Source organism: Chamaea fasciata, unplaced genomic scaffold (assembly GCF_029207755.1).
Source record: "Chamaea fasciata isolate MVZ Bird 193981 ecotype frontalis unplaced genomic scaffold, bChaFas1.0.hap1 SCAF_10, whole genome shotgun sequence".
Taxonomy (NCBI): Eukaryota; Metazoa; Chordata; class Aves; order Passeriformes; family Sylviidae; genus Chamaea; species Chamaea fasciata.
In genome coordinates this window covers 23,065,684-23,085,539 of record NW_027094095.1, presented here as the reverse complement: position 1 = coordinate 23,085,539, position 19,856 = coordinate 23,065,684, and the positions used below count along the sequence as shown (strand labels likewise).

General features: G+C 40.0%; 1 protein-coding gene across 1 annotated transcript in view; it reads left to right on the top strand.

The window, feature by feature from the left end:
* The window catches only part of EIF2B3 (eukaryotic translation initiation factor 2B subunit gamma), a 98,767-nt gene that overhangs the window by 32,851 nt on the left and 46,060 nt on the right, over positions 1-19,856 (top strand). The window contains exon 5 of the mRNA XM_066192712.1: positions 17,725-17,814. Coding sequence (XP_066048809.1) covers positions 17,725-17,814 — 90 coding nt within the window. The remainder of the gene's footprint in view (positions 1-17,724; positions 17,815-19,856) is intronic.

Sequence of the window (19,856 nt, the reverse complement as noted above, 5' to 3'; positions counted from 1 at the left end):
GTTGAAATATTAGGGTTTCAGCTTGTGTCCAGTGATCCCAGAGTGACCAGTAGGCGACAGAGGGGCACAGACTCCTCATTGTGCAGTTGGGATGGTACAGAGAGAAAAAAAGCCAAAGGTCAGAGGAGTTATCCCTGCTTGTGCGAGCACTGTCAGGCTGTCCCCTACCACATGTCTGCCATGTGTTCCTCATCAGCGGGATGTGGAACTCCATGACGCAGAGCAGACTGGAATGCAGAGTTAGTTAACACCCGCCGTTGGGGAATTTATCAGCCAATGTGGAATATGGGGGGGGGGAGGAAACAGACTAGTTTAAAGCAAAGTAAGGGTGAAATGAGGCATGTGACTGTTCCTCTTCAGTTAAAAGGTCTGATTCTGCTTGGGGATGATGTCCTGGCTCATGAACCCAGCCAAAGTTTGTGGTTCCTTTACTGTTCTGTGTTACGGATGCATTTTTAGTCCTTTAAATTGTCATACTTAGCAGAAGGTTTTTGCAGTGGCAGGAGGAAAATACCCCTGGGATATTTTCAGGGAACCATTCATCTAGTTTATTCTAAGAAACCCAGGTTTCAGAGAGCCTTTCCTTTATCCTGGTCACCGAGATCCCAAATCACTAACTTGTGAGGATGCATAAAAGCAATAGCCTCTCCATTAAAATTAACTACACTTGGTATCAGTTGAACTGCAGTTGCATAATATTTTTAGTGCTGATTTATTGCACTTAGTTCATGGCTCCTGTGAACTCTAACCCTGGTGATTTACTGTGTTGTTTCGCACTGCGAAGAATATTGCGAAAGTCATAATGGAGTCACAATTTGCAATTAGCTGATTGAAGGTGTATGTGGGCTCATATACTTACTGGGCTTGCATTCTACTTGAGTTGCAGCAAATATATATCTTTGAGAAAGTTTCCATTCATTCAGAATACAATGCCGAATTCCCTGTTGAATAGCTGTAGTGTGGTTCTCCCCAAACAGCATTGTGCTGGCAGTTTCTGGAATTACACAGGAAATGAAGAGCATAGCAAACTTTCCTTTCTCTTGCTAAGACATGCTCCCCAGGAGTTCTTCCAGTAGATCAAGTAAATAGCAGAGATCTATTCCTAAGGGCAGCATGTTTCTCTGTGTTTCTGCTTTGAGAAATCCTAATTTTCTCTGGGTTTAAATCCTTCCTTTCTTCATCAAATTTATTGCACCATTTCCCCAGCTAGAGAAGATGAGAGAGAGAGATTCCTTTTACAAGCAGTAAAACTGCTTATCCACTTTTCTTGGAGATTTCTTGTAGAACTCTTCTTCCCCAGTCACCAATTACTGTGTACTCTGTTAAGGAGGAGGAGGTAACTATTAGATCTTGACATGTGAATTGGCAATACAGAATGTTGTATCTTGTCCCGTTACTCATTTTAGTATAAGTTGCATGTACGTGCATACCTTCATATTGGCCAGCAGCAGCTGTTGGTGTTTCTTGGGTTGATCATCTTGAAATTCTTTAACCATCTTAAAAATATATGTGTATGTGTATTCATAATCATGTTGGTGAAAGCTCAAGAGTTTAAAAAAATCTGGGTCAGTTAGTACAGGAAGATTTAAAAAAGGAATAACTTACATCCTTGAGAAAAATTTGGCTGATGGACTTTAATTAAACTCCTAGAGTTGGAAGCAAACCAGTAAGAAAGCAGGGAAATTTAAGTTAAAGCTCAACTTCTAGGTTTTTTGCATATAAATCATCCAGCAGCTGGTGATATTTGCAAGAGCACCAGAGACTGTCTTCTAGTATTCCCTTTGATTTTATTTTCCCCCCTGCTCTGCTTTATTATTCCCAAGGTGCAGCATTAAATATAATTTCAGAGGCCATGTGTGTCCTTAACTTCTCTGTCCTATTTCTATGGTGCATGTATTCATACATGTGTACATGTACGTGTAATATATAGTTTTGTTCACTGATGCATTGGTACAGCATTTGTAATTTTGGGGTTTGTTTTTTTTCCCCAGATGTGCTACATCATTTCTGAAAATACCTCTGAAATTCCCACTTCTGTGACTTTGAACCTTAGCCAGGTAGAATAGTAATAACAGAATCATGGCCAGTGGTGCCATAAATTTCAACCAAAGTATCGGGCAAGAAGTCTGATTTCTGTTTGTACTGTTGTTAGAGATATTTATGCAGGGCTGGTCTTTCAGCAAGTGTGATTATTTTCAGAGAGGCCCTCTCTCCGTTCTTGTTTTAGAATGTGCTGAGGATGTGTGTGGGGAATGGCACCTGACAAACAGCAGCCAGACAGAAGGAATTAAATCCCTTGGGAATGAGACTTCTTTTTATGGCCGTTTTTCACTTCTAAGGCCACTTAAAAAATACTGTTCTTCAGGTAGATCTTGTTCCTCGATCCCTGGGTTAGCATTTGGGTGCCTGCCATTTTCCCAGATCAAGGAGCTACTGAAGACTTAAGCTTTTCCAGTAGGAAAGTATGCAAATACATACTTTGCAGCACCAGACGCTATTGAAAGAATAATGGACCCTTCCCACATTCAACTCCATTCTTCTTGCACGCTCTCCCAGACCTCTGGAGCCACTGTGATAGCAAATGATTACATTCTGTTTTTCTTCCATAACTCTTCCTAAACAAAATGTTAATTGAGACGTTGATTTATACAATTCAGATTCCTGTGTTAAGTCAGAGTACTTAGAAGTAGCCTCTGGCTATTGAGGGGATAGATCAGTGAGACAAATTGGTGCTTGCTGGTATATTTTTCTATATCTTACCCTTTGAGAAAATAGTATGTATTTCAAATTTAAGGAATATGTCCTTTGCATGTGTTTGTGTTAGATGTACTTCATTGTAGTGTAGCTATAGAACACAGGACTCTATGTGTTCTCTGATTTACGTTGTTATATGAAGGAAGCATACTGGAAAAAAAAAGATTTTAGCATTTTTTTGTATGTCCTTGATATTAGTTTGAAAAAATGTTACAGTACTAGGGATATTATGTAGATTCCAGGCCTTCATATGTGATAGCGGTGACCCTGACTGTATGCCTGGGGTTAAAAAGTTACTTTTCCTGTCCTAGACGTCTGTTGAATTAAAGGATTTGCAGAAAAGTTGTCTGACCTTTTTTCATCCTTACTTGTTCTTCTGTTTGAAAAAAAATAGAAGTGTTAATATTTTTTGTTGTAGAGAACCATTTAAATAAGCAACCTTTGTGTTTACAGGGAAAGAGTTCTCTGGGAGGTATGGTGCTGGGAGGGATGAGTTTCATATGAATTGGTGTGTTATCACCTGTTTGCATTAAGGTTGCCTTGTAATTTATACACAAAGAGATCTCACCTGTCTACTTGGCTTTGTGACCTTGAGAAATCCACTTAATGTTAGCATACTTTCTTTGCTTTTTAAAATGAATGCAATATTATTTTCCTGTCTCATAGGGGCATAACTTGTGAACATTTATGTCAGTAGTGTAAATGTAAAATGCTGCTCTGAGTACAGGGTATTAACTGTTGGCTTTCCCAGGCTTTGAGTCAGAATAGTACTTGTTTAAATGACCTTTAGGAAACAGCTGATCTAACACTGCATCCAGCCTGAGCTATAGGTCATGTTTGAACCCACATTTTCACTTTCAGTACTTGTATTTTTGTATGTCTGACGCCTGTAGTATTTATTAGTGTCATGTATTGTGTGTTACATTGTTATGCACTGCTGTTCTTATCACTCCACTGTCTCTAATTACCTTTCAATGTACTAATTCTTTTTTTTTTCCACAAAGGCACTGGACATGCAGTGAAAAGTTAAATATATTTTCTTTTGCATTAACAAGCCCCTCCTCCTGGGTGTGCAGGAATTTGTATATAGGTGGGTGACTCCTTGCAGGCATACAAACTGGTTTTATGAATGCTGGCTTGAGTCTGGCAGGGCCGAGGGATGCCCCTGAGCTGACACCCAAGTGCTGCCGGGACTTTTGTGTATCCTGAGGAAATACCAGGAGGACTCCCTGGGAGGAGCCAGTCCTGCTGAAGAAACTGTTGTGTCATCTGGGCTTTCTCAGGTCCATATTGTTCTGCATAAAGGGAAAAAAGTGATGTTTATGTTTTCTTAATTCTTGCATTTGTTTGCTGCTCTCCACTTCCAGTTTGGCCACCTGATGGCACCTTTTAAATTCTGTGATGTGAACTTTGTTACCCATATGTATAGCTTTGGTCAGCACTTTCAGGATCCAGCAGAATACGAATATCAAACAAGAGTATAATATTTTATAATTCTTCAAATAGTTTATTTTTACAGTAGAGAAGTAATTCCCTTTAGAATTAGTGATCACTCCAAAGACTAACTGCTTTCATTTCTCCTAAACATTTTAAAAACATGACAGATGTTTTTGCAAGTAATCTGTTGTAAAACAACTTCCAAGTTGATTTGGGCAGCTGTGTGTGATCTACTTTTTCACTTTTTTAATGATGGTTTTATCCATAAACAGAAAGAGTGAATGTTTTCTGAATGACAGGTTATGGTTATAAAACAAAGTGATACTGCCCTACTAAATAGTGGCCTCATAAAGGTTGTGCTCATAAACAAAGGTATAATGAACCTGTGAATCAAAAATGTCATGAACAGCAGAAATGCCAGACTCGAGAGCTGAAATAACCTTGCCGTTCAGTAGCCTGTTGCAAAGAAATCTGTCACTTCACCTGCTCTTTCATTTCCATGTGTTGAAGTTCTAGCTGATTGATTTGCCACCTTGGAGGCAGTGGATGAACGGATATGAACTTGTCAATATGAGAAAGGTCTGTAGTACTGAGTATGAGTGATAGAAAGATCATTGCAAACTGCAGCACAATAATTTAAAAGTTCCTTTTACTTTGACACTCTGTGCTTTTACTTCTTTATTTTCGTACATGAAAACATGTTGTGTTCACAGTGGAAGTGACTCACATATTCCAGTCAAGACTTCTGGAAGGCTTCAGTCTGCTACCTGCCATATGCCTGCATATCTACTGCTGATTTCCAGTGGCAGTAAAAAAACTGGCCGTGAGTGTTAATTTATGTCTCAGTGGAAATATCCACTGAGAGTCTTATGTATCTTAGGATACGGCTGTTTCCTAAGTTCTAGATGCAATGACCTGTGAATATTTTTATCATTGGGTAGTGCCTGAAAAGTTATTGTATGGCGAAGAGATGAAAGCTGAACCAAATTGTTCAGCATCCAAATGAGCAGGGGTTTTAGGGAAGGTGATGTGAGGCCACCGCTAGCTGTGTGCAATGCACCAGGAGAGTTAAGGAGAACTGCAGTGTACACAAGGGAAAAGTGTTGTGGCTGTGTCTTTGCGAAGGCTGATCTGACTTCTCTGTATAAGTTTCCTTGTCGGAATTGTTGATCACTGCTTGCTAGGTGGTGCATGCGTAGGGGGAATTAGATGAGGTTATAAAGAGCAGAAAAATTGATGAGCTTCAGAAGTATTCATTCAAGGTAGACACTGACTTGAACTTGTACGTTGTCTCTAAAAGTGAATTATATCTTATTTACACTCCCAAAATTCTGGGATGTTTTTGCTTTTAAATCTACCATGAGGAAGGACAAGCAATGTTTGTACTCATGGGAATCAAAATGCAATGGGGAAAAAAAGTGTATGAGAGCCCATTCTTAGGAGTCCTGTTTGTTACCTCAAGCAAAATTGTCACCCTTCCTGCCACTGTTTGTGTCCTGAAGAGAATCCATTGTTTACATCTCTGAGGAACTCATGTTGTCGTCCTGTTGAATAAGAAGACCAAAATTGAGATTAAGAGTTCCCAAAAAGCAGGAAGCCAGTGTTCTGCTGTTACTTGATCATAGTGGACTTATTTGCTAAGCTAAGATTTTGACCACTTAGGGGTTTTTCAGCTTTTGAGCACTGTTCATTAATGTAGTTATTTCATTGCTGAATGACAGCATGTTTTTGTGCACTCCTATCAGTTCTAGCATTGTCTCAAAATGAGAGGTGTTTCTTGTTGCCAGAAGCAGAACTGTAGTATGGTTTGTACTTCCAAAAATTCCTTCATGACTTCAGTTTGTGTTTGATTTTTGGCTGGTTTTCAAAAATACATGATCCAATCAATCCAGTCATGTTTTTAATTGAAAACATGCATAGTTTGTGTATATTAAAAAAGGATCATTTGCATGTACGGAAGAGCCCATGAAAGTGTATTTGAGAATTCTTACTTGCATCTGGCATAGAAGAAACTTAGACAATTATTTTGTGTATGTCCACTGTGTATTTTTTTTCTTTTTTTATCAATGTACGTCAGAGGTCTGAACGCAAATAAAGCATGCTTTGCAGTCTAATTAAATCAGTGTCTCTGTGGAAGCAATTTAGTTTCTGGAATTGCTCTTCTAAATAAGAGATGTAAACAAAAACCTAGTTACTTTTATATCATTTCCCTTTGCCTCATGTACATGATTCTGAAAGTTGAAGAGTTATATGTTTATGCCTCTTTTTGCAGCAGAATATTTGCGTGGCTGAATTTTTATAGAAGCATAATTCCTGGTTTCCTTAAAGCTGAGCAAGACTACTGTACAGTGGGAACACACATTAATTTGAGTTGCTGTGAAAGGCTGTTCATGTTAAAGCTGTCGAGGCAGCAAATTGTCCTCTAGTGTTTTTTCATTAAGAGTTGTTTGCTGCTTTTGTAGAATCAGCTGCTTCTGCCACACAAAGTAAATGGGGAGCTTTTTCTGAAAGAAGTGTGTGCAAAGAACGGTGTTTAGGTCATGGGCTCTTACTGTCCCTCCTTCTTCCTTCTCTACCTCCCTAGGGAAGATGTAAGTACCATTGCATTTTGTTCTGTCCCCAAAGACTCCTTTTTTTTTTTCTGAGATTGGCTTCAGGTTGTTGTTTCTTGGTTGTAGTAGTTTCCTCACAGACTGAGCTCATTGTGCTGGTTCCTTTAAAATGTAGAACACAAAGATATTACATGTCTTAAAAGTATAGAGTGTAAAGGACTGTACACTTAAAAATATGGTCCATGCTCCCATTAAATGTGCAATTCCAGCTTTTCAGAATAAAGCTATTTTCTAGGGAAGTCCAATATAGTAATAAAATCTATTTGTGAATAGTGCAGCTTCTATGGTGTGAAGAATCAGACCCACCTCTTCTGTTGCAGTGCTAAAACTCCCTTTTATTTTTAATAGCAAATTATTTTGAGAGCAGAGCCCAGAAGCATGGAATTTTTAGAAGTAAACTGGCCTTTTAAAGCTTCCTACTCATTTTTGTTGTGCTTATTGCTTCTTACCTCTCTCTATGTTTACTTTTTTTAACTGTCTCTGCAAAAGCAGCCATTGTAGACTTGGGCCTTTTTTATATTGCTAGCATAGTCTAGAGGGTTAGCACAGGTCTTTATAGTTACAGATTGGTTCTTATACATTTTTTTCTTTATAAACTGAGGGCAGGATTGTACACGAAATCTCTGTTATTGTATTTGTGCTTTGTACTCATGCACTTGTTGACTGTTTTACAAGCCAGTAACGTAGTAGCCACAGGCTAGGAAGCTTGCCCAGAAATCTGGCATATTTAATTAGTGCTAGTAAACAAGCAGAGTTTCAAATTTAATTTTTCCTTCTTTAATTCCTATAAACCTCAAGCCATTTAAAACTTAATTTTGACACTAGTTTCGTTTATGCAGTTGGATAATACCGAAACAGTCTACAGCCACAGACAGAATGGTCTCAGTCCTTTCCAAACAAGAAGGGAATAGAAGTTGTTTTGTTTTAATAGTATCTGATGTTGATGTAAAATTGTAAATTGTAATCTTCAGGTCATCCACTACCCATTTTCTTTTTCTTTCTGTTAGGCTAAATGTTTCAAGGTGAAGCAATTGTCCTGCCATGAGTTTAGCCTTGCTAAGGACAGGGACTGGATTTGTTGCTGTTCTGGTTTTTGTACAGAGAGCTCTCCTAGGAGCAAATGGTAGAACATCTGAGCTCTGGAACTTGCCATGGCCAGTTTATTGCTTCTAGGCTGCGAGGTTTAAACTCACTGCCCCAGGTGGTGTAAACAACAAAGGATTCAGTTGCTGTCTTCTCACTTGCTTTTCAATACCAGCTTGTGATCTGTGCTGAAAATGGTTCTCTACTGCTGCTTGCACTGTGAGGGACCACTGAAGTCTAGATTCATGACATTTCACCTATCTATTTCATTGCTGAAGCCACTCTATCTCCAGACGAATAATATGGTGGGTGTCATAGCAATAAAAGGTGTTAATTTTGCCCAAAAACTGGACTTTGTAACTGCAGCTAAAAATTTTAAAAATTAATACTGCAATTGTGAAAATACACAGATGAGCAGTGTTTTATTAGCTGTCCTGACAGCTTTTCATTCAAGAATGTGTTTTGAGGGTTTTTTTTGTTCTTTGGGGTTTTTTGTCTACTTATTTATAAAGGCAGCTCCTACCTTAGCATGTGCTGAAGCATGAAACTTCTCTCTAGTGTGTGTGAAGTTTCTCAGTCAGCAACAACTGTTCCAGAGAAGGAAGGAAACCTGCTCAAAGTACCTTGTCACTGCATTGAATTCACCAGGATTTTCTTCTGCAGTATTCTAATTGCTGTATGATCACTGTTCCAAAGGAGTAAAATTCTTCCAGCTCAACCTTAAGCTTTTATTCAGATGCTTATAATGGGTGAAAGGTGAGAGAGATTCTTGGAAATTCAGCTCTGTCTTTAGTGCAGTATGTTTTTGTTCATCTGGGCTTAATGCTATAGAGCTCCAACTTTAGCATCTTCCTGAAAGCATTTTAGTTGTAAGTTCAGTTTCTTGTAGTAATAAGAAGCAGCAACCTCTGTTATAGCCATTAACAAGTCTGGAAATTTTAAATCATGAGTAATCTGGTCTAACCAGAAACTAATCCAGTGTGGTTGTAACCACTGTAATTACTTGTTTAAAAAAATGCAAATTTGGACTTTGGGAGGATGTTAAGGTCGTCTTGTGGTGATACTTTTTTGTGTCTAGTCTTTATTCCTTTTTTTTCCCTGTGATACTTATATTCATCATTCCATGGTATTTCTAATGGTGTTTTGTAAAATGCCAGTTAGCTATTAAAAGAAGTAATCATAAAGTTATTTTGAGCTGAAAAGATGAGTGATGTCTGTCAGAGGCTTCAGTCTGACTTCAGTTCTCCTTTGGCTTTTAATTCTGCTGTCACTCTGCAAAAAGTATGTTACACTTGCTACTTTTAAGACATTCTTTTAATGAAGTTCTTGTTTAGTACTGTCAAAATGTTAGTTGATAAATTGTATGGGTTCTTTTAAACTAGAAAAAGCTTAAGTATATCTGTATTTCTTGTGTGATGTTCCTATCACCTGGGATATTTTTTTACTGCAGAACTGGACTGTACTCTAAAGTTGATGTCCTAAGCTCTGATGGCTCTCACTGTCTTGAAATCTCACAGCTCAAGGTTGATGCTGCCTTAAATCTGAGCTAGTATGTCTCTGAAGAGGTATCTGAATACACAGGCTGAGTCATGACTTCAGTATAACCAAGTCAGGAAAGCCCTCTGTTTTCCTGTAGGGAAGCAGGATTCATGAAGTCTTAGAAGGATTTCCTCTGACATGTATTTTTCTTTTATGTACCCTTTTGACACTGCTGAGGTGTGGAGCAGCCTGTGCCCTGGCAGTCAGAGGCAGGCTCCCTCCACAATGGCAGCAGAGCCAAGATCTGTGCCCACTTTAATTTCTCCCTGAGATAAAGCTGTTCTTTCTCACAGTTGTTGTTGGGATCTTGCAGTTGCTGGGATCTTGTCAGTATGAAGAGTGGTTACTGTGTCAAGTGCTAAAGTGTTGAGGTTCCAGGGGAATTGGGATCTGAGTAGATATGGTAGTAAAAGCTTATTGTGAATCAAAATTGAGGCAGAAGCAGTAGTTGCCAAAAATCAAAAATACCCCAAAGATCAAAGCATGAGCTAAGGAAGCTACAGACCATCACGGAGCAGGAACAAAGTATAATTTACTTAAAGTAAATGAAGGAAATTAGCATTGCCGGGTTTATGGCAGAAAGGCTGGATTTACATGGGCTGGATTTGAGTAGATTTTGGTAATATAAACCATAACGCTGAAATTTTCCCCATCTTTGGACTCAAAACTCGTGTCTTGTTGCTTTCTAGACTGTATGTTTTGGTGGGAGCCAGATGCTGCTGTAGTCTTTCTTCTCCACTTCTCCCCTCTAACCCTAATGATCTGCTGTCAGGCTCTTGTCAAGTTGTTCTTCAGTCTGGTGAAATTTAACTTTTTTGAATGCAAATGTGCTCTACAGAAAGACTCACAAAGATGCACCTTCTGTCATGAAGAGCCCTTTTGCATGTCAGGCAAAGATGCTAGCAAAGGGAAGTGAGTGATCAGCCTATGGCCTGTGCATAGTGACAGGTTTAAAGAGAGATTTTTAATTTTAGTAAACTGGTGGTGCAGAAGTGGGTGATTCTCATAGACAGCAACTCACAATGGGAAACGCAAGAGTATGTGTGACAGCTTCCATTTGTTCTGTTCCTGGGCCCTGTGAAATGCAAGGGAAACATTTATGCTTATTTCAGCTTTGGAGAGTTTTTTTGCTTATGCTTTTACTTGCAATTTAAGGTTGGGGGAGGAAGAATTTCTTTTTGCCTATGTATTGTAGTAGCCCAAAGGTATGCCCTTACCTTAAATTCCTAAATTTTGCAGATCTGTATTCTAAGTAGGACCCACCTCATCTGGAAGGTGCAGAAGGTCTTTGGAGCTTTGTAATGCAAGGCTCATGCTGCAAGTACAGTTTTATTTGCCTTTGAGTCCAGGCCAGTGGCATGAATAAATTGTGTCAGCCTTGCTGTGTTTAAGCTATATATTGCTAGTGACCTGCAGCTTTGACCTAGTACTCAGTTGCACTGTTTCCCATGCATTTACTGTAATTATTTGATTTAAAAAAATATATCATATGTCTACTGCTTAGCCCTTTGGGAACTGATGTAGGAGGGATCAGCAGGAGCTGCTGTTCTTCAGTAGCCTCTATACAATCCTCCAGCTTCAGTTGTTTTCATAAAACTTGTTCCTCTGAAGTGTTGTCATCCTTTCAGCCCTGGTGATTTTAGGGAACAGTTATTTACTGAGGTGAACTTCCATGAAGGAGGAAGCAAAATGAGCTGAAAATTGGAAATGATTAGGGTTGCCAGGTGCAGACTTTTAGTTCATTCTCCTTCTTCAGCAAAGAAAGCATTTCCCAAAGCTCAATTAAATCTCTTAAATCACAGTTTAGCCCAGCATAAGAAAAATAAGCTCAAACACCAGATCTGAACTAAGTGACTAAGCCATGTCCTGTTGTGTTGGAATTGAATTGGTTATAGCACACAATAATCTACTTTATTGTCATCCTGGCCTTAACTGTAGCATAAGATGATTACATTGAATGTGTATAATAATAAGGCTTACACTTTGTATATAGCCCTTTAAATATTTTGGCAGACCATAGAAAGAACCTTTACGTGCAAGGCTTGATTAATCCTTTTCCTCTGTGTATAGAACAAGTAGCTGCCAGAGCTCAAGGGTAAAACCTATTAATAATGTCTCTGGCAGTCCCCGCCCTCCTTCACAGTGTATTCTCTTCTGTTCACACCAAACTCCAGGCTTATTATCATTTTGGTCTCTCTCTTTTGCTTTCCCAGTTTATACATAGCAATCAGGGTATTCTAGCAGAATAGTATCTAGTATAAAAGTGTCTAGTATAAAATATTTGCATGAACTCTGTTTTTCCAGTGACAGGGAAAGAGAAGAGGGGTGGTAGTGTTTTGGGCTTCCTGGCCCCTGCGTTATTTCCTGCAGCTGTTCGCACTCAGTATGGTAGAGAAGAGCCTTAGAACCAAGTTTAGGGAAGTGCTTTCATGGGCAGCTGTGTCTGGTGTGCTCCCAGGGGGATGCACGTGCAGCGAGCGACCTGGCCACACAGCCCCCAGGGAGCAGCCCTCCTCTGACTTGGGGTGGGTGAGGAAATACTGTTGTTCTCCCTTTCATATGGGAAAGCTGAGGCAGGATGAAGTAAAACATTTTTTATAGGTTCATGTGATGGAGTGGCTGTGCAGCCATTGGCACCCTTGGTTTTCAGCATCGAAGTCAAAAGAGATGTTAACGTTAAAACACGGCATTGTTGCCAAGAAAATGATTCTTTCTACAGGGAGGTCACACCAGCTTATTGTAAACCATTACTGACCTTGAGCAAATATTAATCCTGAGTTCTGACTGCTAACCTATACTCTTTATACTAGAGAAAATGATTTAATCTTTGGCTTTCAATGAAAGTTAGTTCCTTTACCAAAAAGTTTTCAGCGTGTTTTTGTCAGAAGTAGGTTCAGAGTTTGTATTATAGTCTCATGGGTATATTAATAACATAATACAACAAAGAAAAATGACATGTGGTGAAGGTTTTAAGTGAAAAATATTTATTATTCAGAAGGCTTTCAAGCAACTTAGGTCACTGGATCAATAAAACATTTTCATTTGGAAAGTACTTCCCATTTCTGGTGCAGTGTCTCTTTAGCAGCAGCTGTGAGGATGGATGGTGGGTAGTTGTTACCAGAACTGCAGCGTCCTGTCCTCCCTTGCCAGATCCTCAACGGACCAAAGCAAATCTTGCCCTCCTGTCTTTTTAAATAAGGTTGTTACAAAACTAGAGGAAGGGGAACAGTGAGGGGATGCCCCTGAGCAGGGAAACGGAGGTCCGGGTCAAGGGGGCTCATGGCACTTGTTGGGAGACACCTCATAGTAGCCTATGCGTCTTGAACTCTTGGGTTCCCGTTGCTGAGATGTTCCTCAGCCAGAACTGAAGCAGTCCCACCCAAAAAGCAGCATCCTCCGATTCCCCTCTGCCCGCCCTGCTCTGCTCCTCGATTCCCCTCTGCCCACCCTCCTCTGCAGCGGCGGTCGAGGGGCGCGGCGTGGGGGCTGCCCCGCCACCGCAGCTCTGCAGCCCAGAGGTGGCAGCATTTCACCGGTGGGCAAAGCAGCCCCGCCATACAGTGGGGACATTCATGTGGCTAAGTGCTTTGGGATCTTTTTGGCCAGAAGCACCGAGTTCATTTTTTTTTTTTTAAGGTCATAAGGTGTCTGGGATTTTTGAAGAGCCAGTGTAACAGTGGTCTTTTATTATTAGTGAGTTTACAGCCAAGAGCTGTCCCGTAAATGAGCAATGCGATTTAGGGATTATTTTTTTTTCCTTTAAAAGCAGGAATGCTTGAGACATTAAAGGTGGTCTGGCAGCTTTTGCTGTGAGACTTCTCTTCATGTTGATCTGTACACTGGCTTTGTATCAACACGAGAGCACCACGTCCTTGCAGACAGGCAGGGGTCAGCACTGTGTTTGAACTGAACCACACGCTGCTTCATGCAAGAGCACCGTTCATGGTGTGGGGGATAGGAAGAATGTGATAGAGTGTTTGGCTTTATGGACTATGTGAGCTACATGCCATTAGTTAGAAAAGATGCAAGTGTGGAATGCATAGTTTGCACTTAGCTTGCTGTTATTTATTTACTTTGGAAGGACGGGGAGGAAGATTAACTAATATCCATGAGCCCACAGTGGACGTAATTCAGGTATAGGTTTAGGAGCCAGGTTAATAGCAGGTATGATTAGATTTTTATTGTGTCATTTCTTGGATTAGTGCTAGAGCACGGACAGCCTCAGGTCCTTGAGCTTATTTAAAGACCTTCATATTTTCCGTCAACAGCTGTATGAGGTTAGGAAAAGAGAAGCCATGGGATTTCTCTTTCTCAGCTGGTTTATTTGTGAGGTGGTGAGGTTAATGTGGCAATATCCCATTCTTAGTAGAGAGGCTTTTTGGCTTTAAGCATTGTGTGTGCTCCCTTCAGATTTATGATTTTGACCCCAGCCTGGCATTATCACACTGTCAGTGGGAGTATGGAGCTGGTTGGAACCTCCAGCTCTTGGTGGTAATCTCTGTTAATTAGTTTACAGTTGAAACAATTGTCCAACTTCTTGCCTTTAAACAAGGGAAGTTTACTCTATCAGTGGTTGATTTCCCCGAGGGAGGAAATCCTGAGGGGGGGTTATCAGGGAAAGAAAAGCTCTGGGCTCCACTTTCAAAGCAATGCCATGTATGAAGCATGCATCAATCCTGTTAGTACTGCTTATTATTTCACAATGGCGTGTCAGGAATTACAGGCACAGACTTTTCTAAGGACTCTTGCAGACCTTTATGCACTCTCATCCTGAGTCAGGATTTTGTGGAATTATGTGCTAATAAAAGCTAATTTTACACATTAAATTGCATTCTTTGAAACTGCTCTTTTAATTGCTGATCTTTCCCTGACTTCTCCACAGATCTCTCCTAGCCTTCTAATTGTCAACTTTCTGCCAGGGAGCCCTCCATGCCTCATCATTAGGACTAAAATCTGCCATCAGTTAACACACAGAGAGCTTATAACTGGGAGCAGCCCCCTCCCTTGCATGGGAGCACAGACAGTAACAGACACTATAGTGGCAGCACCAAAGGGAGTTTTACCATTTATTTTAATGACTTGTGCTTGATTATATTTGCTAGATTGAACCGAAGTTCATTTAGTAATTGGTATGATTCTTACAGGGTACACATTTGACATTCCTCCCTCATTAAAGAGCTCCAACAATGGCTGCTGCAACTTTCATCTCAAGGGTGACCCTCTCAGATACATATCCAGTCTTTTTCTTTTGATAAACTACCCAACCCGGCATTCATTAACACTTAACCATCTGCAGCCAGCCCCTCCTTGTACCTTCTCTCTTCCTTTGATGATATAATTAAAAGCCTTCTGTATTATCTCTCTCGAAGTAATAAGTCTAGGTGCGTCAGCTCCTGCATTGTTTGTTATTCGATTCTCTCTGTATCAGCTGTTCTTGCAACGGGCTCATTTTTCATATGTTGTAAAGATTAGCTGATGGAGTGGGAGATCAGAGGCATGAGACGGGAGTGTGGCTCTCGATATTAGTAACCAGATGCTCATTTGAAATGGTGATGGGGTTTGGCGTTATCTGTTAGATTATTTGGCTCCTTTGCTTTTACCTGAAGATAAACTGGTTTAAGCATTAGTCAATGAAAGTGAGCATCATCTTTAGTAGCTTGTTATGATAGAGTGCTCTTATCAGTCTGGTTTAGTGTGGCTATTCTCTCCTTGAGCCTGGTTTACAGAAATCACGGCTTTGTTTATGCATGTGCCCAAACTTGCCTGTTTGACCTTTGAAGCTGTGATTATAATATTAATCTATGGGACTATTCTGTTGCAAATCACTTAGGTGGTCTGTATTTCAGAGAATTTCCTTGTGGGACCTCCCTCTTGTCCAGCATGATGTTCCATTATTGTTAGTATATTCTACATTGAAAGCTAACTCAGACTGGGGTTTCAGTACATCTTGTTGTCTGGCTACTTTTTGTGGGGGGTTTTTTGGGTGTAATGGAGGAGCTGGGATAGCACTGTGCTATTATTTGTCTACTTGCACTGATTTTTTATAAAGTTGCTTATCTGCAGAAGAGCAGTGCTTGCATGCAGATACAAACTTCAGCCCACAAATCCTCAGTGTCTTGTGGTGTAGCTACAAATATTCCAATTTGCAGGTGTGGAGACTGCATGTGTCAGACCCAGTTAGACACTGGCGACAGAACCAGCATTTACTGGGGAATTCCTGTTTTACACCATTGCATGATGCCTAGCCCCTGCAGCCTTCCTCTGCCTGGTGTTTAAGGGGGATGTATAAAAGATCTTGAATAGGAGGAGAAAACCCAGGCATTCTGGCACTAAAGAAATTTTGTCTTGCTTGCCATCTTCAGGTTAAGAATTGGAGTTTCTCCTCCCATTTTTGCCTCTCCTTTCTGTGTTCCATCTGTTTCTGTGTTTTTCATTTTTATTGCCTTGTTCCATTGATTTGTTAATTTTTCCAGTAAACTATTATATTCATTACATAAATACAAAGGACCCCTTCTCAAAGAAGATAGGAAATTTCTCCCTCATACAGACACAAAATGTGGAAAGCATTCTCAGGATGCAGAGCAGGAGGGAATCTAATGACTTCCAACTGCAAGATCTCATTAAAATTAGTGGATTCCCTATCCTCTTTGCATAAGGAACATTGCTATTTGGGCTGCCTTCCACAGCAACATCTGTGCCACTGATAACATCAGTACTGGAGCATTGCTGGGTGAGCTCATGTTTTGTTAATGAAGTAATCTACTGAAAGTGCATATATCATTTTCTAGTACCTCATACTTCACTGCAAAGTGTTGTACTACTATTATAGGAGCTTTCCTCTGCAAATGGGACTTAAAGAATTTTGTTATAGTCAAAAATATGCGTAGCTTGAATGGCATGCTTGAGAAATGCCACATAAGCCATGAAATGTTAAGACTTAAATACTTTGGTAGTTCAAGGCATTAATTGAGAAATGCACTGAAAAATGGCTTACTGGAACACCTGAAGTTCTTGGTAGCTTTGGTGTTACTAAATATTTGGTGTGATAGTTTTGGTTTACTATTTATATGCATACCCAATTTGTGAGTGATCCTTATGTTGAGCTAGCCACATAATAAAAGTGATCATGATCACAAACATCTGACTTTAGCATGTTCTGAAATAAGCAAACCAACTTGGATAGAGTATACTGATAAAATATGTTCATTCTAACTGAATTATGAAATCCAGACATCAAAGGAAGAAAAATGAAAACAGAGACAATTTCAGGTGTGGATTGAAATTTCTCGCCTTAATAGCTTCCAACCGTGAGTGCAGTTATGGATGTCTTGAACAGCTCAGCAAAGTCCCTGACTGTTGTTGTGTTTTGTCTTTTTTAATCTGCAGGCTAAATATTCTTGTGGCTTTTCTGTTCTGAGAACTGGTGGCAAATGTTCAGACAGCCAGGATGCTCTCAAATGAGGCCACAGATTTGTGGAAGGGAAAGTAATATTGGCCTAAAATATCTAGCTGGTTTGAGACGGGTTCCAGAAAGGGTTTCCATTATCCAAGAATAGAGAAAGCATGAAGAGAAGCAATAGCAGTCAATGAGTCTTTATGATTTAAACTTTGTTCTTAAAATTTTGAAGCTACCAGGGATTCCTGAAGTTCTAAAATATTAACCTGACACTTCTCCAAAAGCAAAGACTTTCCTGTTTCGCTTATGATGAGTGGGAGTTCTACTGATCTTTGCTACCTTACAGGACTGGATAGCCAAATGCTTTGAAATTGAGCTGTGCCAATCCTTTGTAATGTGTAGTGTAGTAAAGGTGAGCAGACCCCATCTCCTTCCCCTCTTCCCCTCCAGGAAGTGTCAGAGAAAATACAGTAGTGTTGTTGTGTTCGCCAGCAGAACATGCCCAGCCTTGCATATATATTAAGGCAGGCACTTAGCCAGAAGCTTTGAATTATTGTACCCTGACATTACCCACTGTAACTTTTAGCACTCTGGGCCCATTACTTTGGCTTCCTGCCCAGTAATGTGCAATTTCCACTTACATGAGAAGATGTAGCAGGAGTAATGACTCCTTGGAGGAGGTGTTTTCTTTTGCAGCAAATCAGCCCAGGGCCAGCAGGTGTAAGTTCATAGACCCAGCCCACTAATGGCAGCCTGAGCTCTTCAGTTCCAGCAATCCAACAGTAAATGGAAAGGAACAGACTTTTGCACACTTGTCACTATCCCCTGACCTCATTGCAAAGTCAAGTTCTTGTAAATAGCCATGCAAAAACTCCATGATTTCCCTTTTTTATTCTTTTCCAGGCACCCCAGAATGCATATCAGAACAGGGCTGATGGATGCCCATCTCTACTGTCTGAAGAAATATGTGGTAGACTTCCTGGTAGAAAACAGGTAAGAAACCAAGCAACACATAAGATAGTGGCAGGCGTTTGCACTGACATATAGTTTACACCAGAGCTTTTAAAGGAATTTTTTTTTTTTTTGTAATTAGCTACCATAAAATAGAAATATTAAAGAAACCAGTTTTCAAAATATTTTAACTATACTAAAAGGAACGCCAAGCATTATGTCTGAGTGTTTTATTGGAATCTTTTTGAAAAAACAAAACAAAAACCCCAGCATAAGTGAACACTAACATTTTTGTCTCTTTTATGCATCCCTTCTTTTTCTAATGTATCTCTTCTTTTTGGCTGCTCATTTTACCAGGGCTTCCCCATTGTTAGGCTTGTGAATACATTTCTGACCTTTGATTTCCCCCACCGCAGTCTGTTTTGGTCTTTGCAATCACCTTCCCTCTGCCCCTTCACATCCACCACCACTGCAGGTGGGCTATCTCTGTAGCATCCTATGTTTTTCGCTTGTGATATTCCTCTGTCAAAACTCTGAGACCACCCACTGAGAGTAAGAAAAACATCCATTTATGGAAGTGGAGAAGGATCTTAGCTATAATATTTCATGAAACAGACAAAAAAAAACCCTGTTTGTCTTTTAAAAACAAACAAATGAACACTCCCCCTCGCAGTAAGTAGTTCAGTTTTGGAATGGTATCCTGTTCCTAGACTTTTTATAGCCCTCTCATGCCCATTACATATACTGAATGCTCACGGAGTTCTCAAGAGTTTTTCTTCCCTTTTAAGTAAGATAAAAGATACAGGGGCTAAGTGTTGTGTTCATAGTACATTTTCTTAGCAGATAAACTGACATGTGAAAAAACACTGAGGGTGGGAGATTTATGTTAGTCTTGACCATATACAAATCTGGTGATACAGCTGGATACATGCTTGAAGGAGCTCTTCCAGAATAAGGGTCTGTGAGTGAGTTAAAATTAAGTGGAAAATCTGTGTTAACCCCAAGGGCAGCTTCTTACCATGCATAAGAATAAGGCTTATCTGACACTTTGACTGGTACACAGGGGCATTGTGCAAGTTATTTTAGTTCCCACTTGTGTACAGAAACGTGTGAAAGGTGAGAAAGTTTCAGGAGCAGCAGATGCTGTAAACCTGGAATAAACCATTTATTTAGTGTCTTTTAGAAAGATGGTGAGGATTTGGAATTCTTGTGCTTCCTGTGGTAGCATGAATCAGTGTTTACACCTTTCTTCTGTCATAATGCAGCATGTAGGACTCATTTCTTGAAATCCTAGCACCTAGTTTTGCTGGGATTAGACATTTCTGGAATATTAGATATTTCACACACTCGCTTATTTTTCCCTGGTATTTCATTGGGTTTTGAATTTAGATCTGTGGGACGAGGATCGTGGTTGTCAGATATGTCACTCAGAGAGGCCTCTGAGTGTAAATAGCGGTAACTTCAGATTTCAAGGCTTTATGCTATTTCAGTGGAAGCTGGTGACATCTTTGTCAGTCAGGATTTTACCTTGTATTAACCAAAGCCAGTACAGTAATAACCAAAGGCAATAGAGTAAAATTCTTCTAGTTGCCCCCAGATCCCCATAGAACAAGTCTACTGACTTTTTGCAAGTATGACCGACTGGGGTTTTTTGTTGTTTTCTATAGCAAAGTCATTCTCTGTGTTCACTGGTTTTTGAAGCTGTGCTGCTTTTCTGTGACACTTCCATGATAAATAGATCATTACAGCAGCTAGGCAGTGTTTCTTAAGACCTGATAGCAACATCTGGCTTACTAATGGTAGATGCCTGCTTCATTCTCTTGATTACACAAATGCTGCTTATTCAGTCAATTGAGAGAGTCAATTGCAAGTAATGTGCTTAACTGGCAAATCTGGGGAATGGGACTTTTGCCATGAGGAATAACTTCAGCTTTCAAACTTCTGGCACTGGTGGGCATTTGCAGCTTGTTTTTCTTCTCTGAGGAAGGGGAGGACAGTGCATACCCAAAGATCTTTCCATGTTTGGCAGCAATATGCCAAGACTTCTGAAAGACTCTGGGGATTTTTTTTTTTTTTTTTTTTTT